The 26,239-nt window shown below is 42.5% G+C and overlaps 1 protein-coding gene and 1 pseudogene across 1 annotated transcript in view; one reads left to right on the forward strand and one right to left on the reverse strand.

Moving 5' to 3' along the window:
- The first annotated feature begins 8,810 nt into the window (after positions 1-8,810).
- TDRD1 (tudor domain containing 1) overlaps positions 8,811-26,239 on the forward strand; it is a 39,212-nt gene continuing 21,783 nt past the window's right edge. Inside the window, 9 exon segments of the mRNA XM_049764437.1 lie at positions 8,811-9,117; positions 10,327-10,385; positions 18,933-19,050; positions 21,218-21,323; positions 21,829-21,892; positions 22,996-23,100; positions 23,458-23,640; positions 24,134-24,277; positions 24,966-25,137. Coding sequence (XP_049620394.1) covers positions 8,811-9,117; positions 10,327-10,385; positions 18,933-19,050; positions 21,218-21,323; positions 21,829-21,892; positions 22,996-23,100; positions 23,458-23,640; positions 24,134-24,277; positions 24,966-25,137 — 1,258 coding nt within the window.
- Positions 12,482-12,600, reverse strand: LOC125995180 (uncharacterized; annotated as a pseudogene).

Below are 26,239 nucleotides of genomic sequence, written 5' to 3' on the forward strand. Positions count from 1 at the left end.
TGAATGAGATAAGAAAGCTTATCTCGAATACAGACAGGAGTTTGGAGGGGAAGGGCGATGGGGGCATGCGTAGTGGGAATGTTACACTGGTGAAGGAGGGGTATTCTTTTTATGACTGAACCCAACTAAAAACATCTTTGTGATCATGGTACTTAAATAAAGATATTATTTTAAAAAATAAAGTGATATTTCTGTAGTGTTCCTCCTGGTGATCAATAACTCCAGTCTTACCATAAGAAAAAACATGAGTCAAACACGAGCACAGATTAGCCTATAAAATACTTGACTTGTGCCTGCAAAACTCCCTCTTGGAGGTTATCATCGTCACCCTAATGAAGACAGCCTGGCAACTATCCCAGTAGGAGCAGCTGAAGGCAATTAACATGATATGAGAAGTAAATGTGATGTGGGTTCCTGAGAGAGACAGAGACAGAGACAGAGAGAGAGACAGAGAGAGTAGAGACAGAGAGAGATAGAGAGAGACAGAGACAGAGAGATAGAGACAGAGACAGAGAGAGACAGAGACAGAGACTGAGATGAGACAGAGAATACAGAGGAAAAACAGAGGAGAGAAAAGGCGATAATTCACAAAAGTATAAAGAAATGGTGAATTTAATAATGCCAATATTGTTTAATTGTTATAAGTTTGTTTATAAGGGAACTCTAGATGGTGTTGCCATTAAATGGAAAGTCTATACTATCTTAATTTGTTCTGTAAAATAAAGTGTTTTAGGGGCCGGAGAGATAGCATGGAGGTAAGGCGTTTGCCTTTCATGCAGAAGGTCATGGGTTTGAATCCCGGCGTCCCATATGGTCCCCCGTGCCTGCCAGGAGCAATTTCTGAGCATGGAGCCAGGAATAGCCTCTGAGCACTGCCGGGTGTGACCCAAAAACCAAAATAAATGCATAAATAAATAAATAAATAAATAAAATAAAGTGTTTTAAAAACAAAAATCTAGGGGCCGGAGTTATAGCAGTGGTAGAACGTATGCCTTGCAAGTGGCCGATCTAGGACAGATATTGGTTCCATCCCCTGATGTCCCATATGGTCCCCGAGCCAGGGCGATTTCTGAGCACGTAGCCATTCTGAGCGCGAAGCCAGGAGTAACCCCTGAGCATCACATGGTGTAGCCCCAAAAGCAAAATAAATAAATAAATAATATATATAAATCTATTGAGGAGGGAAATCTTTCAAGCTCTGGAGAGTTCCAAATCTAAGCATGGGGGAAGGGGTTGAGAAACATAGGCAAGACTAAATTGATCATGTGGAAATAGTGATGGGTTCACTCAAAGGCATGTTCATTAAACAGTGTTCAAAAAGTCCAAGGTAAAAAGAAAAGTAGGGCCAGGGGCCAGAGCGGTGACACATTGGTAGGGTGCTATCCTCACACACCGGCTGGCCTAAGATAGGCCATGGTTCAATCCCCAGTGTTCCATATGGTCCCCCAAGCCAGGAGTGATTTCTGAGCGCATAGCCGGGAGTAAGCCTGAGCGTCACCAGGTGTGCCCCCCCCCCAAAAAACAAAAATACACACAATAAGTAGGGCCAGAGTGGTAACATAACTGGTAATGGTAGTTGTCTTGCACGAGGCTGACTCAGGTTCGATTCCCAGCATCCCAAATGGTCCCCAGGGCCTGCCAGGAATGATTCCTAAATGACATGGGGGGGGGGGTGGATTCGATTCCTAGAATCCCATAGGGTTCCCCAAGCTCACTAGGGATATAACTGGAGCGCAGAAGCAGGAGTAACCCCTGAGCATGGCTGTGTGTGGTCTCCCCAAACCAACGGAAAGCAAACAAAATAGCCACAACACATTGCAGAGCTCCCGGGGCAGGGTGAGGAGCCCTGGGGACTCAACTTCCGGGCCACGTGCCACGGCGCGCATGCGCTGTGGGGGACGCAAGTGGTGCGGCGTGGAGTACGCAGGCGCGCGCGCAGGGCCTAGGGCAGGCTGGCTGGGCTCTGGCAGCGCTGTAGGGCGCTCTTCGAGGACTACGACTAAGGCGGGGGAACTCGGGGCTCCGGGGCTCTTTCCTGCCCTCAGGAAGCCAGGCTGGGTGAGTGGCCCTTCTGCCTCTTTCCAGGTCAAAGTCCTAGGAGCTGGGCTTCGCGAGGGTTTACTAAGACAGGGCCCAAAGGGTGGTCGGTGGGTCGGTCGGTCGTTGGGGCCAGACGTTGGGCTCTGGACGTTGCACACAGGCGTTGAGGGGGCGGGGCCTGATGGCTGCAAATGGAGGGAGGATGGAAAAGGATGGACGTGGTCTCGGTGCCTTGGCTGAGAAGGGCAGCAGGTCTGGGGTTGGAGGTTTGGGTGTGAGAGCTTCCTGCACTGGGGAAGGGAGGAGGATTTGGGGGTGTTGAGATTGGGAAGAAAGGGGGGAGGTGATCGCTCCAGGTCCCCAAGCCAGCAGTCAGTTTGGAAGAGGAGCACTTCTGGGGAGGCCTATAGAGAATGTGAGCATCCACTTTCATCCCATCCCAGGACCCTTTTTTTTTCCCTTCCCAGCTTGTAGATTTGGTAGTCTTTTTTTTTTATATTTTTTGGTTTTGGGGGCCACACCCGTTTGATGCTTAGGGGTTACTCCTGGCTAAGTGCTCAGAAATTGCCCCTGGCTTGGGGGGACCATATGGGACGCGGGGGGGGGGGGTAGAATCGAGGTCCTTCCTTGGCTAGCGCTTGCAAGGCAGACACCTTAGTGTGTGTGTGTGTGTGTGTGTGTGTGTGTGTGTGTGTGTGTGTGTGTGTGTGTGTGTGTGTGTAGTGTTGGAAGTGTTTCTTGGCACTGCCCACTGTAAATGTGCTTCCCTGTTGGTCCTTTCTGGAGCCATCTCGGGTGTGGAAGGCTGCATTGCTCCATTTAGGCATCTGACCTACTTTATTTGGATCCTTGCTTATTAGGCGCCTTACTCCTCTAGTGTCATCTCCACACTCGCAGGAAAGGGCGGGTAAACAGGAATATCTGAACTTCCTTATGTTCTTCCCATCTGGGTTTTGTACACTCTCGTTAAACAGGCATGGAGGCAATCCGTTGCCAATGGAACTGCTTACGAGTGAGTGAGGCCAGACACTGTGCTACGTAAGAAGTTCAGTCAGCCCCGCCTGGGCGTGAGAAGGAAGTCGGTACTGCTGGCCTCCGTATTTACAGATACTGAAAGATGAAGGTGGTTGGCCACGCAAGGAAATGGAGGCGGCTCTGGGCTTGGGTCCCACCAACTCAGCATTAAGTTTCTATTGAGTAGCAGTTTTCCAAACTCCGCCAGGCTACCAGAGGAAATAAAAAAGAAAAGCTTGTTTTTTATTTTATTAGGGAGCTAGTTTTATTGGGGGCAAAGCCTAAAAGCTCTGAACAGAAACAACAGCCCAACACTTACTATATTTCACAGTGGAAGTATTTTGCTAGATAAGTAGCCAGATAACTAGTTGCCTGGATGTGGGGGATGAGTTTATTTTCACTACCATGATGAATGTAAAGAAAGACGGTTTTGTAGGAGAGAAACGGCTTTACCATTGGGTGGCACTTACCTTATGTGTGATGGGTGACCTCACGGCAGGTCTGTGGGAACTGAGGGACCTGCAGATTAGATTGCAGGGGAGGGTTTCAGGTGCACCTCATTTGAAGTGGACCTGAATTCACTCTGCCTGGTGATTGGACCACATGATGAAACCCAGGAGCCAGAAACTCAAATTGTTACAGACTGCTTGAATGCTGAAAGTCAGCCTTAAACACCTGCTCGAGGACCCGAGGAAAGCCTCTTGGTACTACTCAGCCTGTGGAACTCAGGGTTCAGTTCCCCGACCTTTGTTATTCCTCAAGCACCCACCTAGACCCCTGCTCCAGGACCTGGTTATGGAGGTTTTAGAAAATCTCTAGAATTTTTTGTTTTGGAGCCAAACACAGTGGCTCTCAGGGGTTACTCCTGCCTCTGTGTTGTTCATAAATCATTCCTGGCAGGCTCAGGGGACTATATGGGATACATGGGATACCGGGGATCCAACCTGGGCTGGCCAGATGCAAGGCAAACATCCTGTCTGCTGGGCTGTTGCTCTGGCCCCAGACAATCCCTAGAACTTTTAAGTCAATAAATGCAGTTATATAGTCTGATGATTATACAATTAAAAATAAAACTTAAAATATTTTAAGTTGAGTGTAAGATTTTGGGAGGGGGGGGGTCTGGTTTCTTCTCCCCACCTTGAGAGGCTGAAAGGAAGATGGTGTTTCAAGTTCCTCAGCTGAAAGGTGTTCTAGACAACATTGAGAATTGGAAGGTTTCCACCAGTGTGTGAAAGAGCTTGGATGAAAAGTAAAGTGGTGACCATTTTCAGTGTTGCAAGGATTTGGGGACAAGAGCAAAAGAACCAGTTGATAAAAGGAGCCTGCAGCAGTAACTGAGGTTACACAGGCTTCTTGTTTTACGGAGCATGTCTGAATGTCTTAATGCCTTCGGCACAACCATGACATTCCTGAGCAGGGTGAGGACAGTGAGGTGCCTGCCCTCAAGGAAATATTCCCACCATAGGTGGAGCTCCCTTGAAGCTTCAATCCTGTTTACTTATTGGTTCAGTAGATCTAAGATGGATTCTGTTGTCATTATCAAAGTCAGGTATATTTACTAATGGGTGGGGGGGACTTTGCAAAAAGTTCCTGAGAGGCAAGAAGGTTTCCTTTGAAAATTTCAATAAACCTCAGAGTGATGTGATTTCAGTGACTTCCCCTACAAGTTGTCATTGAAAACTACAAGATTTTGTGTGTAGGGGGGAAAATTTCTTTTAACATATCTTTTTAAGATATGTGAATATCTTAATGGCTCATTGCACAAAGCACAGTGTGAACTGTGCTGGGGAATGTGGGAAATCAAGAGATTTGAAAAAATAATAATCTGTGGTTTCTATATTCATACACATAACAATCAAGAGGACAAGCGTAACTGATTGTCTAGGCTAGGAGGAACTATATGGGCTGATGATCAGACATTATAGGTAAATCGCACTCAGGATTGAAAGGCTCCATATGAAGAGCCACTGGTAGCTTGTGAAGAGGGCTATAATTCAATTTTTTAATGTTTTATTTTTAATTATGAGAACAAAGATGCAAAGAAAGAGGACAAGGTAAAGTTACAGTGGAAGGACAATCACTCATAACATAATTCTCAGAAGAAGTCCCCTTGCTGATATCTTAACTTCGAACTTTCAATCAAAGAACATTAAGATAAATAAAACAGAATCCATGTACAATTACTTTGTCCCTCAAGTCCCCAGGTTGTAACACATTATAATATTTCTTAACAGCACACAAGGCAATCTAAAGCCATAAAACTTACGTAACTCCTTAAACATTAGAGGCATAGTATTTTTTACATTTCCATGAACATGCATATTAGCTTAAGTTAACCTCAAATTTTAAGTGTTTTTTTAAGAATTAGAGTCAAAGGAGAACAGTAAAAACAGTGTTAGAGTGGCAATTGTTTTGCATAGGCCCACCAAAATATGAGGGGCATGGAAAGGAATAACCTTGGCCTAAATACAAAGAGACCCTACCCCTGAAGTTTCCTGGCATAAGGCCAACACACTTTTCACACTATCTCTGTTGTTGGTATCATGTTTCTGTATTAAATATCCTGGAATCTGCATATCCTACATTGAAGTCAGGATGTGGAGCATCCTCTGGTTTCACCTCACCATTAAAGGGCAATGCAGGAAGCCCTGTCCTGTAAGCAGGTCGTTGTTGTTAAGTCTTCTCAATGTTAAGGGAAGTCTCTTTTGAGCAGGTCGATGTCTGAGCAGTGGTAGGGTCTTCGTGGTAGAGGATTGCTTCCAGGTGATGTTATAGACAAACCTGGATGTTTCATGGATGGCTTCCCTGGTTCAGGGGTGAATGGAAAATGCCCTTTCTTTTGAGGCCTGTGCCAGGTCATTATGTCAATGTTCAGGGTGTAAGGTCCCTTTGCACTACAAGATTTGTGTATTCCAATCTCTATTAGATAGGATCTTATTTGTATGTATAGCATTTTCCCATTTTAATGTGCCTATGCAAAAAAAGGAGCAGGAGCAGTGCCACGTGGCGTTATTGGTGCATATGGGGGCCATAAGAACAAGTCCAACAATCCCCATGACATGGTTCAATCATAAGCATTAAATTGGGGGACTCTTTCACCAAAATTCCTTGTTGAACAGCTCATAAAGAGAAGATAAAAAGTGGTTAGAATCGTCATTGTATAAGAGAATATTTAGTAAGACTTATAGTTGTCAGAGAAAAAACACAAAATATTCTAAAGAAATACTTGTCCATTTTATGTCTTTTGAAACAGTTTGGGGTTGTTACACACAATGCACAGCTTTGGTCTGTGATTAGGATTGTGCAATACTGAAGTTAAAAAGAGTAATGTGGGTTAGTGATGTTTGGGGGGTAAGAGAGTTAAGGAGTAAAATGAGCTTTGTAGGGGTGTGGGAAAGGGCAGAATACAAAATGGACATTCTGGATACGCAAAACATAACATAAAGATAAGGAATACTCTTAATACATGCAGAGCGCGCGGGGGTGGTTTTCCATATTCAGAGTGGTCAGAAATTGCCAGTGACAAACTTAGCGCAACCGAGCAAATCTCAGCACACCCCAAGTTAGGACCAACCATTTCTGGTCGCCTGGGCTGCCACCCCAGAAGGTCTGGAGGCCGGGGCCAGAAGAGGGGAAGGCCGGGAGCCTATTAAGGCTCCCAGCGCACCCAAGTTAGGGAGAAGGCCTTCCACATGGGATCTCCCCCAACCCCATGCCGGCTAGAGCTAGCCTCCAGCTCAAGAGAGGATCGAGAGAGAGAGAGCCGGAAGCCAGGATCTGCTATAATTCAATTTTGTGGTTTAAATGTTAGTGTGCTTCTTTACTTGATGTAGAAATAAACAAGTACACTTTGGGGGAAGAGTGGCGTAATTCAATGTGAAATGACATTTTAATCTTTACAGTACTTTCTTTCCCTATATAAATAATTCATTCTACAAAACTTAGGGGAAAGGCAGCAGAAAAGAGTCCCTCGTGAACTCTGCAGCAACTCCAGAACACATTTGTTATTTAAGATATCTATAACTCATCAACATTTTAGAATTGCATCCTTTTTTTTTTCAGGTATTAGAGTGAATAGAGTGACTTTTTCATTTGATGTTTTAATGTTTTGTTTCTGAATGGTAGTGCAATAGTTTAGTACACAGTTTTTTTTATTTTTTATTATTTTACATGGGTGTATATCTGGAAGTTTTTATGTTTCTAACTATATACAACTATGGATGTTTTTTTTCTGGGGGCCCGGGTCCACATTGGATCCATCCTTGTCCTGATAGTGCAAGCCTGATATTCTAAATTAAGTCCCAGCCCCACAATGCTGGGGACCACTCAGGCTCTATCCCTGCAATGCTCGGGAGCCCTTACATATTCAAGGCACATGCTCTGCTCCTGAGGTACATCCCTAGTCCTTCCCCTAGCGTTTTCATGCACATTCCGTAGGTTTCTTACACAGTCTGGAACTTCAAGGGCTGGAGATTCTTTTTTCTCTGGTAATCCCACAGTATTTCCTTGAGATGCAATATTGTAGTTTCCAGCTCTTAGAAGGCCACAGGTGTGCCTCGTTTGGCAGCTGCAGGATCACCCACCTAAAAGCATTTACTCATCTGGAACCTTCCTAAAGCGTGGTCCACGCCCACCTTTGAGTTGTCCCTCTGGATCTCTCTTTTGTTTTTGAGACCACACTGACCAGTGCTCGGGGGCGTGCCTGGCAGTCAGCCTCTGGCCCAGGTTAAACACAGGCCTCCCATGTTCGCTCGTCAGCATAAGGAGCAGTCTCCCTGGCTCTGACTTTATTTAGAGACTGGCTTTGTCCTGCGTGTTTCCTGCACTATCATCAGATTCAAAGAGGCTTAATTTAAAGCATGAAGTGAAATGGAAGTTTTAGGAAGCCATTAAAGGAGGATTTTTCTTTCTCTTCAGGCAAAACCATATTTAAAACCCCTTTGGACATTATTTGTGACAGTTTTGGATACTATTCGTGATATTCTCTCTAGCTTTTATTTTCCTTTATAAATAGTATGGGATGGGTGGAAGTTTGTTCCAACAGTGACGCCTTCAGAAATCTGGTAGGTCCCTTTGGTTAGGTTACTTCTGGGCAGGTTATTTCCTGTCAACATACCAGGGAGAGTGTGGAGGGAGGTTTCTCTGTGGTATTGTACAACAATGTAAGAATTTTATTTTCGGACAGTCCTAGTCCTTGCTGTGGACCGGGGCTCAGCTGGAGCTCAGCTGGGGGTGATCTGGTAAGCCTGCTGGGCTGGGTATGGGGAAGCTGAGGTCCATTTTCAGAGATACAGAAAGGAAGGTTTTCCCCAGCAGAAGCTGCCCGGAGCATTCTGGGTGCTGGTTCTGCCGTGTACTGGTAGGGTTGTGAGGAGACTAGATAGGTAGTCTTGTTATATTACTTGTTAGCCTGTTGACTCTTGTTTGGAAATAGTTCTTTTGAAGATTGAAGGCCCACTTTTATTCCTGCTATTGGTATCAACTTCTGAAACAACCATAACATCTTAGTTTGTCTTTTGTATGCTGAATTTGGCATAACTTGAAATCTTTACTTACAATGATTCTGTCTTTTGTGCTTGTAGGTCAGGCTTTTTTGCTCATCACCATCACATCTGCTTTGGCATTATCTGTTGGTAGAAAGAAATCATCACCCTGGCCTGCAGTTCATCTGCTGTTGTAATTACAGTGTTTGGGGTTTTTTGTTGGTTTGTTTGTTTGTTTTAATACATGTCAACCCTTAGTGTTTTCTGCTTCATATGATGTCAAGAAATAGTCCGGAAGCACCTACTTGTAAAATGACAGAACCAATCAATTTTGAGATAAACAAAAGCAAGCTTCCCCCACACGAGTCAGTAAGAAGTCCCGGAGGACACAGCAGCCATCCTAATTTCAGGCTGAAGAGCCCAGAGAATGGAAATAAAAAGAACAATTTTTTGCTTTGTGAGCAAACCAAACAGTATTTGGTCAGCCAGGAAGAGAGTTCAGTAGTCTCAAATGCTAATGACGTCAACGGGGAAGCTGTTGGATTGAAATCAATAGGTGAGTGAAAACTTCTGGCTTTATGTTTGACTCTATTTCTATTTGGGGTGGGGTGGGTGGGTATGCACATTCAATGTTACTCAGAGCTTACTCCTGGCTCTGTGCTGAGGGATCACTCCTGAAAGGCTCAGAGATCATAAGCCAGGGGTCCTCAAACTTTTTAAACAGGGGGCCAGTTCACTGTCCCTCAGACCAATGGAGGGTCTGACTATAGTAAAAACAAAACTTATGAACGGATTCTTATGCACACTGCATATATCTTATTTTGCAATGAAGAAACAAAACAGATACAAATACAATATGTGGCCCCCGGGCCATAGTTTGAGGAGCAGTGTTGGGGGTTGAACCCTGGTGACCTCGTTCAAGGCGCATGCCTTTCCCTTTATTCTATCTCTCCAGAACTAACTCCGATGGTCTCTGGCTGTACTATGCAACCACATGTATCTGTGTGAGGCAGATACTTCAAATACTTTAAAACAGCAAATTGAAAGCAAAAGCAGATAGACAAATGCAGCCTTTTTGGGTTGGTTTAGGGGAAGATTTAAGAACTGTATAAAAATGTCAGGTCTCACAGTTTTGAGTAAGGGGGGGGGGATGCAGCAGCTTTGCAAAATAGTTTTAAAAAAATCTGTCAATGTGGGATCAGAAAGATAACTCAGGTGGTAGAGTGTATGCTTAGCAGGGTAGTTGTATGCAACTCAGAAGCTAGAGTGTATGCTTAGCAGGGTAGCTCCCTTCGTTCAGTCCCCAGCATCAGCTAGCTGCTGAGTACTTCCAGGTGTGTGACCCCTGTTTACAGAAATAGAGCACTGTCAACATGAAATGCATTTATTTTAAAAATATTTTTATATTCTTGCCTTAATTTCTAATGTGGAAGGAAACCTTAGTTTTAATTCTAGTAATAATAAATAATGTTAGAGATAAGAGGTAAACAAAAGTTCTGGGAGTGTCTCAATTTATAAGAGTGTAAACAAGGTCAAAATCCAGAATCGCAAATGTAATGACTACTTGCATGATGGGGTAAGGGTTTTCATAGAGAAGTCAAGAGTAATGGTCAGGGATCTTAAATAACCTGTGTTTCATTACAAAAAGAGGAGTATTGCATATTGATGATGGAGCTTTAAGGTAATTACATCATCGCTTTTTATTTGAATATTGCTTAATCTAATTTGTGCTTTTTAAGGATATAGTAATAGTTGATGTTTTATTAGAAAGTATGTTTTCTCTTCCCAGGAAACGTGGTGTCATCTGTAAGTGTTGACAGCAATTCACCACCCAAAGAGGTAATTAGTGTGAATTATGGTTTTTATTATTCTTAAAATATCTTTGTGTTTTAATAATTCATTCAATTCGCAGATATTTTTTCAAAGTTATTCTTTAAGCTCAGTACTTTAAATATATATATGTACTTTTTTCTTTAATTGTAGATTCGCATACGATGTGCCTTTACCCAGGCTCATGCTGTGATAGCAATGCATAATTCTGCATTCTCTTCTACATAATTGCAGAATAGTAAAACAATTAGGATGTGGACATTGAGAAAGGAAAGACAGAGGCCATTGGCATCACTGGGATCCCTTCTATGCCTTTTATGGCTGCATCCATTTCCTTCCCCACTTCTTACTCTCTGACAGCCACTAATGTCATCCAGATTTCCACCATGCTATCTTTTGAGGTTAATAGAATCATAGGAAATCTAATCTTGGGCAGAGGGGTGGATTTTTTGTTTGTTTTCTGTAATTCTCTGGCATTGTATCTAAGTGCACAATATTTTTGTTGTTGTTGACTTGTCTTTCATTCAAACAGTGAGGAACATCTGAATTGTGTTCAGTTTGGGCTATTACATCTAAAACTCTCAAAATATTAAATTTATATGCAGGTTCTTGGTTTTTGTTGTGTGTAGTGAAGGATAAACCTTTATTTTTTTCCACAGTAAATTCACAGAAGTACAATTTTTGGACAGCTACAATAGTAGTTGTGCAGTTATTTTTAAGTGTCTAAAGTATTTTTTAGAATGGCCGCCTCATTTTCTATTCTTCCCCAAGACTGTCGAGAATGATCCAGCTTGTCTTGATCATGATTCATACCAGTATTTGGCGATACTAGTATTTTTAATTAATTTTTTAATTTTTTATTTTTATTTCTAACAGTTGTGAAGTGGTATCTCATAATTATTCTGGTGTGCATTTCCTTAATGGGTAAGGATGAATATCTTTTCTTGAAAGATAACTTTTGTTGAAAGGTTTCTTTCCTACATTTTTTTTTTTTTTTGGTTCTGGGGCCACAGCCTGTGAAGCTCAGGGTTACTTCTGGCTATGTGCTCAGAAATCGCTCCTGCCGGGGATCAAACTGAGGTCCATCATGGATAAGCTGTGTGCAAGGCAAACACCCTAGCACTGCGCTATTGCTCCAGCTTTCTATTTGGAAATATAAACTACTGAGTTGTTCTGATTTTTTTAATGGAAAGTCATGAAAAGACAAGGTTAAAATAATTTCTAAATTTAGATGATGTGATAATATATAAAGATAAAATTAGCATTATTCAATTGTATAAAACCATGTCTATAAAAAAAATAAAACCTCTGCTTTACCTCTGCTTCTACTTACTATTTCAATAGAACCATTATGAGGCTTCTGCAGGAACTATGTATTTTACAACTGCCTTTTTTGATAGCCACAAAGCATTTTTTTTCCTTTTTTTTTTTTTTAATACAGTGTTCTATGCAGCAATGTGGCTGTTTGGAAAGTCCTTTATATCTCCTGGAATCTCATTCTTTATCAAATATGTGATGGCAAATATTATTGCTCAGCCTGTGATCTGTCTTAGGAGTCTTAAACAAGGTGTATATCAGAGAAAGTTTTGCATTTTAGTTCTCTTATAATTTCTTTTTTTCTGTGGTTTGTGTGTTTTTGTTGTTTTTATTTTGGGGCTGCTCAGGGCTTACTCCTGGCTCTGTTCTCTGGGGTCATTCCTGGCTGTGCTGAAGGACTATATGGGATGCCAATAATGGAGCCCAGATAGGCCACATGCAGGGCAAATACCCTCCTTGATACTATTACTCCGGTCCACTTTTATTTTTTTTGCTGAACTAGGCTTTTCATATCTATTTTATAAACTTTTTAAAACTTTTTATACAGAGAATTTTGGACTTTTTAAAAATGATTTTCAGGGGCCAGAGAGATAGCACAGCGGTAGGGCATTTGCCTTGTACAAAGCTAACCCAGGAAGGACCTGGGTTTGATTCCTGACATCCCATATGGTCCCCCGAGCTTGCCCAGGAGTAATTTCTGAGCACAAAGCCAGGAGTAACCCCTGAACTCCTCTGGTGTGGCCCTGAGACCAAAATAAATCATTAAAAAGGATTTTCAGTTCATATATTTTTTTTTAAGCCTACAGCACCCGATATTCCCAGGTGGTCTCCCATCCAAGTACTAACCAGGCCTGACCCTGCTTAGCTTCCGAGATGAGACGAGATTGGGCACGTTCAGGGTGGTATGGCCGTAGACCAGTTTCAATTTTGGTTTTTGTTTACTTTTAGTTAAGTTCAGAGAATAAGTGGCTGGTTTTGTGTGTTTTTATTTTATTTTTATTTTTATTTTTTGCATGGCAGCATCTAGTCTCAGTATGGTTTGCCAAAACAGTTCTTTTTCCACTAATTGCCATTTTACTTCTGTAACTTCTATATACTTTGGGGTTTGAGATCTTACATCTCATTTCATTCACAATATCAGTAACTTGTACTTATTTTCTTATTTAGAGGTTTATCAATTTTATTAATTTCAAAACACTGGGTCATTGTTTCATTGAAAGTATGTGTGGAGGGGAGGGCGTTGGGCCACGCCTGGCTCTGCATTCAGAAATTACTCCTGGCATGGGGCTGGCGAGGTGGCGCTAGAGGTAAGGTGTCTGCCTTGCAAGCGCTAGCCAAGGAAGAAGCATCCCATATGGTCCACCCAAGCCAGGGGCAATTTCTGAGCACTTAGCGTAACCCCTGAGCATCAAATGGGTGTGGCCCAAAAAACCAAAAAAAAAAAAAAAGAAAGAAAGAAATTGTTCCTGGCAGGTTCGGGGGACCATATAGGATGCTGGGGATGAAATCCAGGTTGGTCACTGTACTGTTGCTCCAGCCTCATCATTGATTTTTTTTTCTTTTTGTTTTAACTCTTGGTTTCTGAATTTCCTTCTACCTTCTTTGGACTTAGACTTTCATTTTAAGATTCTTGAGATGGAAATTTAAGCTTATTAATGGGATACTTTGTCTCTTTTCTAATGTATTTATTGTGTTTTTTTTCTCTCTTGCCAATACAAATATAAATGGTCTATTTTTATTTTCTCTTAATTAGTTTTTTTACTTTTTTATATAAAATCTTTAAGAATACAGTTTTGTATTTGACTCATGATTATAGTGTTGTTTTGGGCCACTCCTTGCAGTGCTCAGGGCTTATTCCTGGCTCTGCATGTAAGGTTCAGACCTGGTAGGCTCAGGGGACCATATGAGATGCTGGGGATAGAACCCAATCAGCTGCATGCAAGTTAAGCGCCCTACTCACTGTGCTATTGTTCCTGCCTGACTCAGAATTTTTGAAGTGTAAATGGTTATCTTTATTGCCAGTTTCTGTGTCCTTTATATGAGTTCATTCTAAATTAAGGTTGAGTTGGTTGTTTTGGGTTTTTTTTTTTTGTTTTTTTTTTTTTTAATTTTTTGAATGTTCTGGGTCCTGTTCTATAATCCAGGATCTGGTTGGTAGTATATGCTTGTTTGCTATTTGAAAAGTGTTTTCAGCTATTGTTGGGTAAATGTTGTATAAATCCTATTTGTTGCTAGGGATATTGAATTTGCTGATTATCTATCTACTTTCAACTGTTGAGTGAGAGATACTACAGTCTCTAATTATGAATTGTTTTTATCTTGAAGTCAACATTGCCTGACATTTTATAATTTTGTTCATTGCATACACATTTAGGATTATTTTATTTGATTGAATTGACCCTTGTTATTCTGAGTCCCTTTTAATATATTGCTTTCTTCTTACACTTATTTTATTTTATTTATTTTTTGATTTTTTGGGTCATACCTGGCAGCGCTCTGGGATTACTCCTGACTCTATGCTCAGAAATCGCCCCTGGCAGGCACAGGGGACTATGGGATGCTGGGATTCGAACCACCGTGAACCACCATCCTTCCGCATGAAAGGCAAATGCCTTACTGCTGTGCTATCTCTCTGGCCCCTTGCACTTATTTTATGATATAAATATAGCTTCTCTTTTTTTTCTTAGCATATGCATCTCCTTTTACTTTTGTTTATGTTGTATCTGAAATGAGTTTCTTAAAGATAGTTATAGGGTTAGAATATTTTATAATCCTCTTCAATCTGCCCTTTAATCATTCTAGTGAAACCATTTGAGGGCTTAAATTTAACATTTTTCTGTTTAATTTATCCTTTGTGATTTTTTCCTGACTTATTGTAAATTACTTGAATATTTTTCTAATACTATTTGATTATAGGACTTATAAAACATTTTGGGGGATTTGTTTAGGGGCAACAGCCTCTGGTGCTTCAATTTTCCTCTGGTTCTGAACACTGGTACTACTCCTGGTGTGCTCAGGGATCCATATGAGGTGACAGGCATTGAACTTGGGTTGGCTATGTGAATGGCATGTTCTCTACCATGTGTAGGTATCAAACTGGCCCTCATGATCAATCTATTGATATTTTTGTTTGGTTTGGGGGCCACATCAGCAGTGCTCAAGGGTTACTCTTGACTCTGCACTTAGAAAACACTCCTGGCAGGCTTAGGGGACTATATGAGATGCTGGAATCAAACCCATGTGTAATATAAATGCCCTATCTGCTCCCACTTTAATCTATAGGATTTTTATTTCATTACTTTCTACAGCATTTCAAATATGCTTTTCTTTGTTTTGTTTTTTGTTTGTTTTGGGCCATGCCCTGCTATGCTTAGGGGTTACTCCTGGCTGTACACTCAGAAGTTGCTCCTGGCAGGTTTCGGGGACCATATGGGATGCCAGGATTCGAACTACTGTCCTTCTGCATGCAAGGCAAACCTTGCATGCTATCTCTCCAGCCCCAAATAAGCTTTTTTGTTTTGTTTTTTGTTTTTTTGGGCCACACCCGGTGGTGCTCAGGGGTTACTCCTAGCTGTCTGCTCAGAAATAGCTCCTGGCAGGCACGGGGGACCATGTGGGACACCGGGATTCGAACCAACCACCTTTGATCTTGGATCGGCTGCTTGCAAGGCAAACGCCGCTGTGCTATCTCTCCGGGCCCCCAAATAAGCTTTTTTTTTTTTTTTTTTTTTTTTTGGGGCCACACCCGATAACGCTCAGGGGTTACTCCTGGCTATGCGCTCAGAAGTCGCTCCTGGCTTGGGGGACCATATGGGACACCGGGGGATCGAACCGCGGTCCGTCTCCTAGGCTAGCGCTGGTAAGGCAGGCACCTTACCTCCAGCGCCACCGCCCGGCCCCTCCAAATAAGCTTTTTTAAAAAAAAATTTTATTGATTGATGGATTGATTTCTTGGCCACACCCCGTGGCGGTACTCGGGTTACTCCTGGCTCTGCACTCAGAAATTGCCCCTATCAGGCTGGGGGACTATATGGGATGATGGGAATTGAATTAAGTCCCTCCCAGGTCAGCTGTATGCAAGACAAAATGCCCTACCACTGTGCTATCTCTCCAGCCCCATCAATAAGCTTTATATCTCATTTTGGTATTAGCATCTTTTTTTTTTAGTACAGCTAAATGACTCATTTTCTTTCTTTTTTTTTTAATTAATTTTTTTTATTTAAACACGTTGATTACATACATGATTGTGTTTGGGTTTCCGTCATGTAAAGAACACCACCCATCACCAGTGCAACATTCCCATCACCAATGTCCCAAGTCTCCCTCCTCCCCACACGACCCCCGCCTGTACTCTAAACAGGCTCTCCATTTCCCTCATACATTCTCATTATTAGGACAGTTCAAAATGTAGTTATTTCTCTAACTAAACTCATCACTCTTTGTGGTGAGCTTCCTGAGGTGAGCTGGAACTTCCAGCTCTTTTCTCTTTTGTGTCTGAAAATTATTATTGCAAGAATGTCTTTCATTTTTTTAAAAACCCATAGATGAGTGAGACCATTCTGCGTTTTTCTCTCTCTGACTTATTTCACTCAGCATAATAGATTCCATGTACATTCATGTATAGGAAAATTTCATGACTTCATCTCTCCTGACAGCTGCATAATATTCCATTATGTATATGTACCACAGTTTCTTTAGCCATTCGTCTATTGAAGGGCATCTTGGTTGTTTCCAGAGTCTTGCTATGGTAAATAGTGTTGCTATGAATATAGGTGTAAGGAAGGGGTTTTTATATTGTATTTTTGTGTTCCTAGGGTATATTCCTAGGAGTGGTATAGCTGGATCGTATGGGAGCTCGATTTCCAGTTTTTGGAGGAATCTCCATATCGCTTTCCATAAAGGTTGAACTAGACGGCATTCCCACCAGCAGTGGATAAGAGTTCCTTTCTCTCCACATCCCCGCCAAAACTGTTTATTCTCATACTTTGTGATATGTGCCATTCTCTGTGGTGTGAGGTGGTATCTCATCGTTGTTTTGATTTGCATCTCCCTGATGATTAGTAATGTGGAGCATTTTTTCATGTGTCTTTTGGCCATTTGTATTTCTTCTTCGTCAAAGTGTCTGTTCATTTCTTCTCCCCATTTTTTGATGAGATTAGATATTTTTTTCTTGTAAAGTTCTGTCAGTGCCTTGTATATTTTGGAGATTAGCCCCTTATCTGATGGGTATTGGGTGAATAGTTTCTCCCACTCAGTGAGTGGCTCTTGTATCCTGGGTACTATTTCCTTTGAGGTGCAGAAGCTTCTCAGCTTAATATATTCCCATCTGTTAATCTCTGCTTTCACTTGCTTGGAGAGTGCAGTTTCCTCCTTGAAGATCCTGTAATGTCCTGGAGTGTTTTGCCTATGTGCTGTTCTATATATCTTATGGTTTGGGGGCTGATATTGAGGTCTTTAATCCATTTGGATTTTACCTTCGTACATGATGTTAGCTGGGGGTCTAAGTTCAATTTTTTGCAAGTGGCTATCCAATTGTGCCAACACCACTTGTTGAAGAGGCTTTCCCTGCTCCATTTAGGATTTCCTGATCCTTTATCAAAAATTAGGTGATTGTATGTCTGGGGAACATTTTCTGAGTATTCAAGCCTATTCCACTGATCTGAGGGCCTGTCCTTATTCCAATACCATGCTGTTTTGATAACTATTGCTTTGTAGTACAGTTTAAAGTTTGGGAAAGTAATTCCTCCCATATTCTTTTTCCCAATGATTGCTTTAGCTATTTGAGGGTGTTTATTGTTCCAATAAAAAGTGCCTGATCCACTTCTTTGAAGAATGTCATGGGTATCTTTAGAGGGATAGCATTAAATCTGTATAATGCCTTGGGGAGTATTTCCATTTTGATGATGTTAATCCTGCCAATCCATGAGCAGGGTATGCGTTTCCATTTCCGTGTGTCCTCTCTTACTTATGGGAACAGAGTTTTATAGTTTTCTTTGTATAGGTCCTTCACATCTTTAGTCAAGTTGATTCCAAGATATTTGAGTTTGTGTGGCACTATTGTGAATGGGGTTGTTTTCTTAATGTCCATTTCATCCTTATTACTATTGGTGTATAGAAAGGCCATTGATTTTTGTGTGTTAATTTTGTAGCCTGCCACCTTGCTATATGAGTCTATTGTTTCTAGAAGCTTTTTGGTAGAGAAAATGACTCATTTTCTACTGACAGGTGGCTCGGGTTGTGAGGCTCTCTGTATCTTTACTGAAACTTCTTGTTTGAGGTCACTTCTCTGGCAGAGCTCAATGGGGAGAGATAGTGGGTAAGAAGGGGGCTGTCAGATTGGAGTAGAGGTGTCCACCCACACACTGCCCAGTTCTTTTGGCACCCTAGAGGTGCTCTTCCATGCTGCGAGCTGAGGATGAGTGTTGCAGCTTCTCTGACTAAGAGAGATGAGTGTTTTCTGACTGCTCAGACTCAATCACATCTGGTGAAGGGAAGAGACTGTCAGGTGGGTAGGAGAGAGAAGATGGGAGGTAGGGTGACCTGGAGCTCTGGCTGTAGAAAGGTGGGGAAACTCCTGACCCCACCCGGGGATGGCAGAAGGAAGCACGAGACACTCCTACTAGCACCAAGTAGATGCAAAACCCACAGGAAGAACTTGGCAGGCAGCAAGTATCTAGTGGCCTGTTTCCTTCTGGACGGGCCTTTTCTGATGGTGCTGGGATTGGGCATTGAACAGGGGGACAGGGAAGGAGAAGCAAAGGCCTGGCTCAACCCCATCTCCCTTCGCTGTCTGAGAGGCTGTGGGTTTTATCTGGAGGAGAGCAATTTCTGATCAAAGCCCTCCCCACTGCACGGGGCTGCCTTTCCTGTCCCTGTGGTGGAGAGAGCAAATTTTTTTGTAGGAACTTTGTCTGTGCCTTGGGTGTTTCTGGGTTAATGGCTCTCCCAGCATCCTGATCTGGGATATTTGATATAAATATCAAACAAGTATCTGGGGGAATGGGAGAGGTTGGGGTGTGAATGTGTGAGGAAAATGGCAAGGATCTTACCACCTTCATGTCTCTGCACCCTGGTCTGTAGACTTCTTTCAGAAGTGCCTGTGTGTGTTTTGCAAGACCACTATGTTTTTGTGCTTAATGACAAAAGTAGACAAAGTCATCTTCCCAGAAGAGGGGTTTTCCAGTCTCCTATTAAAAATAAGGAAAATACCTTATTGGTATGTTTTAATACTGTTATTCTGTTTCATAGAAACCTAGCAACTATGTTTCTCCAGCAAAGAATTCCTTGTCCATTAGCAACCCAGCACTCTTCAACTCCTTAGTGTCTCCCTTGCGGTCCACAACTTGCCATCGATGCGGGCTGTTTGGTAAGCACAAATTCTCTCTGCTCTGGTTATTGGTGCATGGGGTACATAAAGTATGAACAGATGCATCATATACTACCAGTATCCTATTATCTTGTTTGTCTGTGGCTTCCCTTTCTGACCTGTTGTTTTTGTTCGGTGACAGGGATGGCACTCAGACCTTACAATGTAGGTCATTACTCTGCTGCTGAGCCATACCCTTTTATATTGTGGTGGTGGTGGTTGTTTTTGATGCGAAAATTGCATGCATTGAGACTCTCAAATCTGTACCTCTATTAGGACATAGACTGTTTCTATTATCAAAGAAACTTTCCTCATGTCCCTTCCCAGTTACTGCATTTTCCTGGAGGCAAAGCAATTGTTGTTTGCTCACCATAAATTCATTCTATCAGTTACAGAATTTAATATGCATAGTATTATCAGTGTGGACTCTAGTGCAGGGGCCTCAAACTCAATTTACCTGGGGGCTGCAGATGGCAAAGTCGGGGTGATCCATGAGTGCAAAGTCAGTAGTAAGCCTTGAACATTGGGGGATGTGACCCAAACAACTAAAACAAAACAAAACAAAGATTCCTCTAGGGCAGGGCCACAAATGGTCCGCGGGCTGCGAGTTTGAGACCCCTGCTCTAGTGCTTGAAGGTTTTTGTTTTGTTTTGGGATCACACCCGGCAGTGCTCAGGAGTTACTCCAGGCTCTATGCTCAGAAATCGCTCCTGGCAGGCTCGGGGGACCATATGGGATGCCGGGATTTGAACCAATGACCATCTGCATGAAAGGCAAACACCTTACCTCCATGCTCTCTCTTTGGCCCTAGTGCTTGAAGGCTTTTTTTCTTGTTTTTTTTTTGTTTTGTTTTGTTTTTCGTTTTTCTTGTTTTTTGGGTCACACCCGGCAGCACTCAGGGGTTACTTCTGGCTCTACGCTCAGAAATCACTCCTAGCAGGCACGGGACCATATGGGATGCCGGATTTGAACCACTGTCCTTCTGCATGGAAGGCAAACGCCTTAACCCCAAGCTATCTCTCCAGCCCCATGCTTGAAGTTTTTTAAAAATTAGAATAAGAGGGGCCGGAGCAATAGCTCAGCAGTAGGGCGTTTGCCTTGCATGTGGCCGACCTGGGACAGACCCGAGTTCAATATCCAGCAACTCGTATGGTCCCCTGAGTCTGCCAGGAGTGATTTCTGCGCATAGTGCCAGGAGTAACCCCCAAGCGATGCTGGGTGTGGCCCCAAAACAAATAAAAATAAAAACTTAGAAAAAGATACTGGAGATTAACTCACATCATTGCATGTACATTCTCTACTACTCCATACTTCTGCCATACAGCTAATTCCACAAACTTTTTCTCTGTTTTCTTGTTGAATATTTTGCCTGTGCTCCTTGGCATTTTGACTGTTAATAAGAACAGCTTTCTACACAGTTTTGCACAAATCTTTTAGTGGAGATAATGTCATTTTTCTTGTTTGGGGTCCATATGTTTTTAGAAGGACCTAAGTGCTCCTGCCTCTGTGCTAAGGTGATGAAGCCACCAGTGATGTTCAGAGACTAGTGGTGCTTGGGAATGAGCCATGCCTCCCACCCTACCCCCCACCCTGTTTTCTTTTTAAGCAACTTTTCTTCTGCCTGCATGCTAATAGGATTGTTTTAGCTTCCTTATTTCCATGCATGCTGAGTTTTTTTTTTTGTCCTGGTATGATCTCTCCCCTGGTTGGAGTTCTCCAGTACAGCCTGTTGAAGGGCTCACACAGAGCCCCTTACCTCTGACATTGTCATACTGTGCTCTGGATACCAGGCAGTGGACTCCCATTTCCCCCCACCCCTGCCATCTTCACCCAAGTCTTCCTCTACCTCTGTGGTTTTTTATGGGGTAGAGGGGAGTCACACCTGGCAGTACTCAGGAGCCATTTCAGGCTCTGGGCTCAGGAATCACTCCTGGCAGGCTTGGGGTACCATATGGGATGCTGGGAATCTAACTCGGGTCAGCCACATGCAAGATAAATGCCCTCCTGCCTTAATCTCTGCACTTTTTGAGGGCACCTTCCACCTATGACCCTAACATCCAACCACAACAGCATAATTCTCTTCAAATGATCCTCTTGGTATGCTCAATACCATTAAGTTTGACATGTTCAGCCTTTGAAAATGTAAAACCTTGTTGATCTCGTACAGGCTCCCAGAGGTGCTCCCAGTGCAAGCAAACGTACTACTGCTCCATAGCCTGCCAGAGGAGGGACTGGTCTGAGCACAGCATCGTGTGCAAACCTGTGCAACACAAGTATGTGCAGTCCCCCACTCACCAAAGGGATGCAGAGGACTCCCCCAGTCAGCTTTTGACCAGTTCTATACAATGTTCTCACGAATGTAGATGCCTTAGAATCCAGATTAAAATTGGGGGCCGAAGTGAGTGGATTGATATTAGCAATTGTGGGTGTTTAAGAATCCCACTTTGACTCCTCTGTGCACTTGTTCAGCTTTTATCTGCTTGGCTATCTCCATGAAGTTTCACATGTGGGACTTTGTTTGAGCCTCAGACATCCTATTAGGTATTAGGATTATCTCCATTTTAGACATGAGACATCTGGGGCTCAGTGGGTCACCCCCGTTCCATAGGCAGCTTTTGGTTAGAGGCACGCACAGCACTCCCTGGGGGTGGGCAGCATTGGAAATGTTTGACTCCTCTTATCTTTGGTGGATAGGAAGTTGTACCTTATAACCTCTCCTCTTAATCACACAACATTGTAAAAAAAATACAAACTTGAAAATGAGTTGCTTTATTTCAGTTTCCGCCATCTTGAAGATACTAAACCATCTTTTGAAGCAAAGAATACAGAAGTGAAAAAAGAGGTATGACAGATTTATTCATTTATTGGCCTTAGTGTAAATTTGAAGAACTCCCCTTTATTGACATAAGAGTACATAAGCTAAGTAAAATTGATTTATTTGTTGTTTCTCAGTGTGATCTTCAAAGAAAATGTGTTCTGTGGAATAAATCTGTTTACCCTGGGGATTGACTTGGGAGTTGGGGGTGGGTGGGATAAAGTGGTGATCTTTGAGAATTGTTTTTGTTCAGTCTTTCTCCAAAAAATACCGTGCGTATGTGTGTGTGTGTGGGGGGGGGGTGTTACAGGGATTGAACCCAGAGCCTCACACATACAAAGCAAACATTCTATTGCTGAGCTACAGTTCCAACCTGAACATGTCTCAAAAGAACATCATTTGTCTCTTCTATCCCTTTCTCTTCTTTCCCTTTCTCTTCTCTCTCCTTCCCCCCTCTCTCTTTCTCTCTCCTTTCCCTCTTTCTCTTTCCTTTTCCCCTCCCTCCTTCCCTCTCCCCCTCCCCCCCTCTTCCTCTCTCCCCTCTCTCTCTCTCATTTTTGGGCCATCGGTGACACTTAGGGGTTACTACTCCTGGCTATGCACTCAGAAATCGCTCCTGGCTTGGGGGAACCATATGGGACTCTGGAGGATCGAACTGCGGTCGGTGCATGCAAAGCAAACATCTTACTGCTTGTGCCACTACTCAGGCCTCTCACTCTCCCTCTCTCCCCCCTCGCCTCGCCTTGCCTCGCCTCTTCTCTCTCTCTCTCTCTCTCTCTCTCTCTCTCTCTCTCTCTCTCTCTCTCTCTCTCCCTCTCTCCCTCTCTCTCTCTCTCTCCCCCCCTCCCCCTTCTCTCTCTCTCTCCCTCCCTCCCTCCCTCCCTTCCTTCTTTCCTTCCTTCCTTCCCTGATTTTTATGTAGGAAGCATTTAAGTAAATTCCACTCATGGTTCAGCTCTTGGTTTCTTCCTGTGTGTGCATGTAACTATGGACACTGGATTTCAGTGATCCTTAAAGCTATAAACTTTGCTGTAGTCAAGCCTGAATCAAGCCCCAGTTCTAGAAAAATAATAAAGTGTCATTGAAACGTGCGTATCTTCAACTTAGTTGATGTGTCTTCTTCACACCAGAGTGATTATCCACTGGGAGGTACTAAAGAAACTGCCGTTTCTGCTAATAAAATAATGTTTTCTGATTTGAGAAGTCTGCTGCTCAAGGAAACTATGGAAATAAAGGTATTTATTATTTAAATTTTAAAGAGATCCAAAGAGGTTTATTTTCCTTTTTGTTTCTTTGTTTCTCTAATTTTATATGAACTGTTGTTGGGGATATTTATTTCTAGTGGTGCTCAAGGGGTAGTGCCAGGGATCTAGACATGTGCACTTTAGCTCCCAAGCTGATCCCAGGCCCTTTCTCCTGGGTTCAGGTCAAATTCAGAAGATAGCTGCAAAGGGTTACTGTTAAAATTCATAAAGATATCCAGAAAGCAATGAAGTTCTTTAGGTCTCTTGTTCTGATGCTGTAACATTCACATTTGTGACTGATTTGCCTGTTCTCAGTCAATCATTGCATTTTTTTTCTCTCTTTCAAAGGGGACAGTGACAGAATTCAAACACCCAGGAGACTTTCATGTGCAGTTACATTCTTCTGAAGTTTTAGGATACATGAAACAGCTCTCTGCTGACCTGAGGGAAACATATGCAAATATGGTGCATGAAGATGGCTATCTTCCTATTAAAGGGGAAGTTTGTGTTGCCAAATACATAATGGACCAGGTAACCAATCCTTGAAGATCTGAATTAGTCAATAAGGTGTTTTTACTGATTCTGATCTTGTGACCAAAGATTGCAATGGTGCCTTTGAGGGCTCAAGAGTAGGTACAGGATATCCCACTGGTTCTCTTTCTATGTGACCTAGGAGGGCTTGGTTTCCTTTTCCTGGACCAGCCCTCTCCAGCCCCATTTAATAGGATCCCTGGTTGCTGGTTCCAGGCCAACTCTTAGTTGATAGGGCTTGTGTTCATTGGGACCACTGAGGCCCTTGTATGTGATAAAGGGACTGGCTACAGAACTTGGGAGTAGCTGTATTGCTTATTTAATTGCCTCAGAAGACAGTTAAAGGAATTTCTTAGCACAGTTCTGAAATTGCTCCATTGGTCATTGAGAAGCTGAGACCAGAAGCCTTTCTTTTTGGATTGATGGGGAGTTTATAGGCCTCGGTGCTGAAATGGCCTTTCTAGATACAGTCATCTGTGTATTTTACTTCCAGACCTGGAACCGAGTAGTAATAAAAGATGTGGATCCACTGCAAAAGAAGGCTCACGTCTTATATATAGACTACGGAAATGAGGAAAAACTCCCTGTGGACAAAATTCACCGGCTAAATAGAAACATTGACTTGTTCCCTCCTTGTGTGAGTTTTCCTTTGTGAATGATACATTGTGAACTGAAGGAGCAGGTGTGAGCATTCGTTTTAGTGGACACAGTAGCTGCTTGCTCTCTACTGCTGTGTGGATCGCTTAAAAAGTGCCAGTTGGCATGTTTAGATAAACACTAATGAGTTTCCTTGGCTCTATTTTCTTAGCCTTTATTTACATGCTGCCTTGGGTGAGATTTGTTATCCTTTTTAAGGCACAAACCATCAATATGCTCATGAAAAACAATTTCTGTATTTATTTTTTTTTTTTGTGGTTTTTGGGTCACACCCGGCAGTACTCAGGGGTTATTCCTGGCTCCAGGCTCAGAAATTGCTCCTGGCAGGCATGGGGAACCATATGGGACGCCGGGATTCGAACCGATGACCTCCTGCATGAAAGGCAAACGCCTTACCTCCATGCTATCTCTCAGGCCCCAATTTCTGTATTATATTATTTGGAAGCATTTGTAACAGGGATAATAATGTTTTCAATTCATCATATTTAAACCCACCAAAGGAAGAATACTGTGTATAGAGAGACCATCATCATAACTAAAATTGTTTATTCTGTTAGCACTTGAGTATTTTTCTCTCACATTTAGCTTGAAATACATTGTATTTAAATTTTTCACATCATCATTTCCAAGTACTTGTTTTTGTTAATAATTTGTACAACATCTTTCAGGCCATAAGATGCTTTGTGGCCAATGTCATCCCAGCAGAGGGGGACTGGAGTAGTCAGTGCATCAAAACTATTAAACCAATGCTAATGGAGCAGTTCTGCTCACTCAAGATAGTTGACATCTTAACAAAGGAAATGGCTACCTTTGCTGTGGATATCACACTGCAAAGTTCAGGTAAGACATAATCTTTTTAGTTGAAGAAATTAACTCCATTGTTAGTTAGCTAACAAACTGAAATGCATGCCTCAAGATAAATACAGGCCACCAGTTAGGTTTAAAAATTAAAGTAAGGCTGGATCGATAGCACATGGGGATGGCATTTGCCTTGCATTCCGCCAATCCGGGTTCATTTCTGGCATCCCATATGGTCCCCTGAGCCTGCCAGGAGCAATGTTTTTTTTCCTTTGGTTTTTGGGCCATACCCAGTGACACTCGGGTTACCCTGGCTATGTGCTCAGAAATCGCTCCTGACTTGGGTCATATGGGACACTGGGGGATCAATCAAACTGCTGTCAGTCCTAGGTCAGTTGCGTACAAGGCAAATGCCTTACCACTACACCATTGCTCCAGCCCCTCAGGAGCAATTTCTGAGCTCAGAGCCAGGAGGAACCCCTGAGTGCTGCTGGGTATGGCCCCCAAACAAAAAAAATAATAATAAAGAACTAGAGCAAGAGAGCAGTAGGTAGCATGCTAGACTTGTCTGTTACTAACTAGGGTTCAATTCCTGACTCCATCTGTGGTCCCTAAGCCTACCAGGAACAATCTGTGAGTGTAGGACCAGGAGCAAACCCTAAGCACTAAGCAGGTATTGCTCCAAATATACCCCCAAATTGGTCAAATAAATTGGGCGTTTAATGTGATGTTTTAGTTGCTACCTGTTATCAGGGAAGTAGTAAAACTTGAAATGAAACCAAGTCACTGCCACTCTGCATCCAGTCAGGCTGGGACTAAAAATGTGGCATAGGTCCTGCTCTTGCAATGGACAAGACTTGGCATCAGTTCATAGAATCAGGTGGATTAAAAAGCTAGATCTAGACAGTAGCACACAGACAAGTACTTTTTCATCTTAACATAAGAAGTGCAATGTCTGCTCCTGTTTCTACTCCTTTGCTGATAAGCTTAAGTACTCATCCTTGAATCCATCTTCTTTTCAGTGTGTTTTCTTTAAAACACCTTCACTGAATTGTCTTATTTTTTTAGAATTGAGATTTTAAGTACATAGTAATATGGAAATGAAATCCTTTGCTAGTCCTATTCTTTTTTTGTCTTCTTGTAT

The sequence above is a fragment of the Suncus etruscus genome, chromosome 17, assembly GCF_024139225.1.
Source record: "Suncus etruscus isolate mSunEtr1 chromosome 17, mSunEtr1.pri.cur, whole genome shotgun sequence".
NCBI classification, from domain to species: domain Eukaryota; kingdom Metazoa; phylum Chordata; class Mammalia; order Eulipotyphla; family Soricidae; genus Suncus; species Suncus etruscus.